The following is a 6,632-nucleotide window of genomic DNA, read 5'->3' as shown; positions in this document are numbered from 1 at the left end:
TGAAAAGTTAAAAGAGGGAACGAGGATGGCTGTACAGTGTTGTGTTTAAAGTAAAAATGTGTATTTTACGATTAATATATGCATATTGAGGCTGCATAATGAAGCATCAATAAAAAATCTATTTTATCAGGCATCAGCCACAAAAAATAATTATAATGATAATCAGAAAAATGCAGAATGTTGCATCCTGTAACCGGGCTGACTTGACCTCTACTAGAACCTTAAAGTCATTATTTCTTACTTTCTGTTGCTATAATTCTGATCTTGAACAAGTTTGTTTGTCTGTTGATGTACACCCTTTACATTAAGGCTTGTTCCCAACATGCATCAACAATGAATACTTCTCCAGAGTGGACTTTTCCAACAGAGTGGAAAATTCCTCATATCTACCGCCGTGTGCAGCCCTGTGCTTAGATGGCTTTGACATTAAATCAAAGGAAAACTCCACTTAACAATGTTGCAGTCAGACAAGCAGAGTAATATTTATAAAGGTCATGGCTTCAGTTAAATTTTTAAATAATTCATGGAGCTTGTTCTTTCTCACTGTTTTTTTTTCCACAGTTGCCTGATATCTAGCCCTCTAGAATCTTCATTATTAAAGGTTTTAATCCGAATGGTCTAAAGAGTGAAATACAAACAGATATTCGAATTGGATTTTTTTCTTTTCTTTTCTCGATAAAGACAAGCAAACATGGCCGCAAAATGCAGCTATTCTGTTCTATATGGAACGTGAGAAGTCTTAATTGCCAATCATTTCACTAACACTGAATCCAGTTTGGCATTTAAATGACTAATACAAAGAAGGATTAAAAACAAAAGCGAGTCTTCAAGTTGCGTGAAGCTTTCTTTTCTCACTGATTGTGTAAATTTTCAATTGTCATGAGATTCATATGCTTTCATGATCAAAATATGCCACATTTCAGCTGAACACATGCCCTCCTGGACTCAGCTCTCACACATGATGTAAACTTCAGATGTCCACAAATGCCATCTATTTACTCGTGCCATTTAGGCTGCATGTCGGGGCTGTTCTAACGTCTCGGGCCGATTCAAACCTCCGCAGATGCTCCTATCGCAACTACTCAGATGTGTGTCTGCTTGGCTCCACCTCTTAAAAAAAATTAATAAATAACGCGCAAAGCAGACCAGATTAGAAGTGACAGACATGAAGAAAATTTGTGTCACCCAAAGTGTCACACATTAGCCTAACCCTATACTTTGCGTGTCACAGCCGGCGCTGTTGTATGTCACAGCTGAAACACTTGTTAACAGATTAATGTGGCAGATTAGCGCGGCTACCCTGCTCTTTAATCCAGTAATCCTGCATCAAAGGGTCACGAAGAACCTTTTTTTTCTTCAGTGAAAATGGGAGAGATGAAAGGAAGGAAGCGGAGAATGCGGGGAAGGAGAGACAAGGATGTTGTCTGAAATGTGACATAACACACGAATACTTTAAACGCACAAGTCACACTTTCTAAGAACTTTGCAAGTCAAAAAAAAAATCTGCCTTCAAGTGTTGCATCTCTCATCCCTCGCTGCTTAGCCTCTCTTTTTTTGACATGGGCACACGATTTAAGACACACAGTCTCTTTGTGTACACGTCTTCTGCCTCCCGACGCTGTTTTTGAACCCTATTTCACTCTGACAGGCGTTATAGATACATATGCTAACAGGGCTAATTCCCTGAGGCAGAATCACATTTTATGACACCAGAAGGCAGAAGGTTGCTCTGGCTGGATGGGTGGTGCAAATGCAAAAGACACACACACACACACACACACACACACACACACACACACACACACACACACTCAAATGCAGCAATCTTTATTTCTCTCGCATTGAACTTGCAAATAATACCAGGAATGTTTTCATTTTGATTTTATTATTTCTTTTGTGTGTGTGTGTGTGTGTGTGTGTGTGTAACTGACTTCGAATCACAGTCCCTTCAAGGAAAACCAATGGGAGTGAAAATAATGTGCATCTTTCATGTATAAATTGAACCGGCTCTTGCTCCATTCAAAACACGAAGCATGAAAAGGAAGCATGGGGCTATTCAGAACGTGAGTTTTTTTTTTTTTCTTGTGTGTGTGAAAGTGGATGCCCTTGAGGTTTCAATGCAAGCACTGACACATTTACCTGGGTTATCTGGAACTCACCATCCCTAGATTCACACGTGTTAGACAAAAGATCATCTGGGCTGAAACACTGAGATGTCTCGGTTTGGTGTGCTAAACAGCGCTGCAAGCAGCCCAAAGCCCTGCTGTTGTAAAAAAATCTATTAACCGCGTTTAGATTTAGCCATTTTTACCATCTTGTTGCGTTTCATGGTGCAAAGGAGCTCCCAAAAGATTCCCCATAGCACACCATGGGAGCGCCATACAGCACGGCTAATCATGACTGCTGGGTCGCTTGCAGGCGCACGGGTCTTTTATATCATTGTGAGCTATGATTTTTCTCTAATAATCTACTTATGAGTAAAAAGTATGCTGCATTAAAACTACACATGCGAGCTACTTACAGGAATAAATATAACTTGTTGGTTTTAATTAGTAGCCCCGCCTTATTAGGAAGCAGGCAGGAAAAGTTGAGACAATCAGCAGACCTTCTCTCCTCTGCCTCCTCTTGTGCATACCTTTCTGTCAGTCCCTCCTCCTTGAAGTACAAGGCTCTTTTGTTGATTTTCTGAGCAGCAATTTGGCCCCAGCAAAGGGCACTGGCAAGTAAAAATCTGCTTTGATGACTCTAAATGGAGAGATTATCCAAATGAAAGGCAATTATCCAAACCCCACCCATCCCTCCAGCCTTCAATATCTGTCTGTGCTTTTTGTTTTTTTTTTTCTTTCTCCCCCCTCCATCCAGCGCTCAGGCAGAATCATCTCAGGCTATTCAATATATTTCGCCATTTGATTCCACCTGCTGTATATTCCCTCTTTCTTCCCGCATCATGTTCTTCTCCCTTCATCATGTCGACCTTTTATTCCCTCTTCTTTAACCTTTATGTTCCCTACTCTTTACATCCTGTCTCCCATCGCCTGTCTCCTCTTCTCTTCCTCCTTTTTTTTTTGCCTTTTTCCCTCACTCCTGCTGCTTTTGCTTCGTTTTCCCTCTCTTCTCGAGGGAGCCATTAACCGAACCGGTCACAAAAGGCACTTCAAGAAAGGGAACATTTATTTCTATTTCGAGGTGAGCAACAACTGCTAATTGCTTCTATACAAACTGAACGTGTTTTTTGAAAGCTGACACTGGCCAAATTGGAGCAATAATTTACCCAAGTTAAAAGAACCTCAGAACATAGAACTATGTTGGGTGAAGCGTACGACAGGCTATGTGTCTTGTTGGTTAAGTCTTTTAAGCCAGACGTCTTTGTTATAGTAAGTTCAAATTCATTCAATGACCTTTGCTGCATGACTTGTCGCACCTCCTCCCCCCTCGCCTTCGCTGTCACTCACCGCTGTGTTCACTCTAATGAAGCAGAAAAGTTAGGAGCTTTACAATACACCAGACAGAAACTGCTGGAGTTATCCTCAGTCTGGCTCCCAGCAGCTGATAGACAGTGAATAATGGGGGCTGGCATAGCGACACACACACACACACACACACACGCACACACACAATCTAACCTCCCTGTCACAACAGAGTCAGTACAGACCAGAGGGAGAATCTCAAGTTACAGGGTCACTCGGTCTCATTTGTCTTTTTTTTCTTCTCTCTCCATCATCGGCTCGCTCTCCTGAATGCCTTTCGGTATGAACATCTCTCTTCCACCACCCCCCCCAACCTCCACCTTCGTCCCTCACAAATACATTTATAATGACATGACACCTTTATAATAATCTTTTGTGTTTGTTCCAGTGTTCCGGCACATCAGAGATCTGAAGTGTGGCTTTCAGTGCTGTGTTCTTTCCACAGCCTCTGCCAGTCAGCCAACTTTTTTGGCTGTGTTCCCTTTTTGGCACCGAAGTGGGATGTGTTTAGCTCATAACCCAGCCGGGGCAGGATTTCCCCCGAAGGGAAAAGAATGCCAAAAAAACACCTCTGTGCTGCTGTGAATCACCGTACAAAGGTGACATGAACAATGTGTTACTACTGAGGAGCTAAACATCAACGCTAAACTTAGCCGCTCTGAAAATGCTAATAGACCAAATTTGTTTTTGATAAATTGATGGAGATCTAGAAGCTTTTTAACAACTTAAATGGACAAATAGCATTTTAGCACTGATTTGCTTTTGGTTACCTTTTGGGGAAACCTGCTGTAGCTTATAAATTCAGCACCACGGACAGAGACGGACTGCCTCACAAACACTACGTCTTGCTATGAAACCAAACAAGTGAGCAAAAAATACTGTGTCTCGTTACTGTGACGGCATGTGGAAGAGATTTTATAGGTCAAACAGTGAAGAGTGCACGAGGACATAAAATCCTCTCAAAGGCATTCAGACAATCTTACGTTATGCCTGGTCTTGTTTTCCGAGCTGTCTGTCTGTTAATTTAATTTTTGGTCAATGTCACCCAAGGGGACCAATAATGTGACATGGTTTTCTGTGCTTGCGAAATGACGCGTCCCACAATCTGATACAGAGGATTTTGAGGGTGACATTATGGGATACAAATGCTACACACACACACACACACACACACACTTGCTCGTTTCTCAATCCTCTCTTTTGATGCAAAATGCCAGCTCCCCTGGACCACAGACACTGATTCTCCACACTCCTCCAGGCTTCTGCTATCAACTCTCCCCTCCAGAGGAGTCAACATCTATTACGCTGACGTAATGTGGTTCAAAATCTACATTCCTTTTGCTATAAAATTTTTTTAAAAAAAAGAAAAGATATTTTTAGTTTCTTAGCACATTCATGGAAAACAGCTGTAGGGATCCAAAAGCAACAAAACCTCTTATTATTGAGACAAATCCCAGCTGCCATTGAGCACAAAAGTAAAGTTCCTGCAGGACATTGTGATACACGAATCACGAGCCCAGAAGATGATGTAATGTGTTTCTTGTAATAATGGTTAATGTCATCATGCCAGACCTACTTTCAATATTCCCCCACTATACGTTCTGTAGAGCAACAGCGCCACTATGTGGGCGTTTAGGTATCTAGCAGGTTACATAAGATTTTTAAAGACAATGCATTACATCATATACCTGTATACTGGAATCTTATAGTGTCCACAGTGTATGAGCTCTGTTTGTGACTTATTTATGGGATAAGACAATCCAGACATACAGACATGGAACGGTGCTAAATACTGTATGATACGTGACGCTGTCGTGAAAAGTGTCTATATCTTGCACAAGCACATTCAGTCATTTTATGATTATATTTATGGTCCATATAGATGAATACAAAAAGCGATAAAGGCTAGAAGCACACGAGGGAGCTGCGGCCGCAATAGCCTGTGAGGGTTCTGAGACATGAAAAGATAAACTTGAATTTTAAAAAAACTCGTTCTATTTCCAATAAAACATGAAGCAAGCATAAGAGACTCAGCTAATTTAAAATAGTGTGGAAATTTACATAACAATTAATACTGCAGGACCTTAAGCTCAATATTTAAACTTGTTGGGTACTTGTGTTTTAAATGTCCTAAAAACATAAAAGTGACTTCACTTGACCATTTATAGCAGAGATCTGCTTCCTCCATCTGTTAAATTTACTGAACCAACACTCCTGCTGAGCTCCAAGGCCAAACCCATCCCATCATCCTCAGGCTGCTTTGAAATTAACAGGTCCCCATACTGTAAATGTAATTCCATTCAAGCCGGTCTACTGGTTTTTCTGCATTACCATTGTCAGCTGCGTCTAGGGTCAAGCTCTGTCCGCTCCTCCTCTTCCTCAGCGACAGCAGTCTGGCCTGAGAGATCTCTCTGACGATGGAGGACAGGTGTTCCTTATTGCTGCCGTTGTGGTTCGGAGGTGAGGCCTTGGACTCTCCGTCTCCACTGTCGCTGCACCGAACCGAGGACTTGTTCTGAGAAGGCAAATTCAGAAAATGAGACCAACAACAGAGACACATGCAATAAGGAAAATATCGGGCGACGTCTCCTCATTACGTTAAAGGCGGTTGTCGTTCACCTTTTGCCGCAACTGTTTATCTAAACCTCCCGGCTTAGACAAGAGTTCACTGAGATTAATTCAGAAAGGAGTTAAAATGAGTATTTTAGATGACGGAGGGTGAGAAGAGGTGCTGCAGGCAAGTACAGCATGAGAAAAACAATGTGTTTTCGTGACATATTTAATTAAAGCAACAACATTGTGCAGAAAACCAAACACCTCCTTTAACTACTTTGCAAGTAGAGCACAGTTTTCTTAGCAAGCTGAAATTCTAATTTTTCTGTAAAATATTAACTCAATAAATTATGTAAAACATGCATGAAAATCTTACATTTCCACTTTGCTTGGAGAATCTGTAGATAGGCGGCAGAGAGTAAGCTTTCATTCTGTAAAAAAAAAAAAAGAACAAACAGACAAAAAATCATTTTAATTAGATTAATATTTGATGTTATGACACTGATTCATTAACATGGGCACCTCAGATAAGCCAAATAGAAAACTGCAAGTCTCTAAACAAAAGTAGTTATGGTGAAAATAAAATAGTGCACAGCTGAAATATGATTGTAA

At 41.0% G+C, this 6,632-nt stretch overlaps 1 protein-coding gene across 1 annotated transcript in view; it reads right to left on the bottom strand.

Moving 5' to 3' along the window:
- The window catches only part of LOC103360444 (doublecortin domain-containing protein 2-like), a 20,533-nt gene that overhangs the window by 8,322 nt on the left and 5,579 nt on the right, over positions 1-6,632 (bottom strand). The window contains exons 6-7 of the mRNA XM_008286193.1: positions 6,397-6,451; positions 5,799-5,982 (exon numbers count right to left, since the gene is read on the bottom strand). Coding sequence (XP_008284415.1) covers positions 5,799-5,982; positions 6,397-6,451 — 239 coding nt within the window. The remainder of the gene's footprint in view (positions 1-5,798; positions 5,983-6,396; positions 6,452-6,632) is intronic.

Source organism: Stegastes partitus, unplaced genomic scaffold (assembly GCF_000690725.1).
Source record: "Stegastes partitus isolate 25-593 unplaced genomic scaffold, Stegastes_partitus-1.0.2 Scaffold440, whole genome shotgun sequence".
Taxonomy (NCBI): Eukaryota; Metazoa; Chordata; class Actinopteri; family Pomacentridae; genus Stegastes; species Stegastes partitus.
This window is presented reverse-complemented; position numbering and strand designations above follow the sequence as displayed.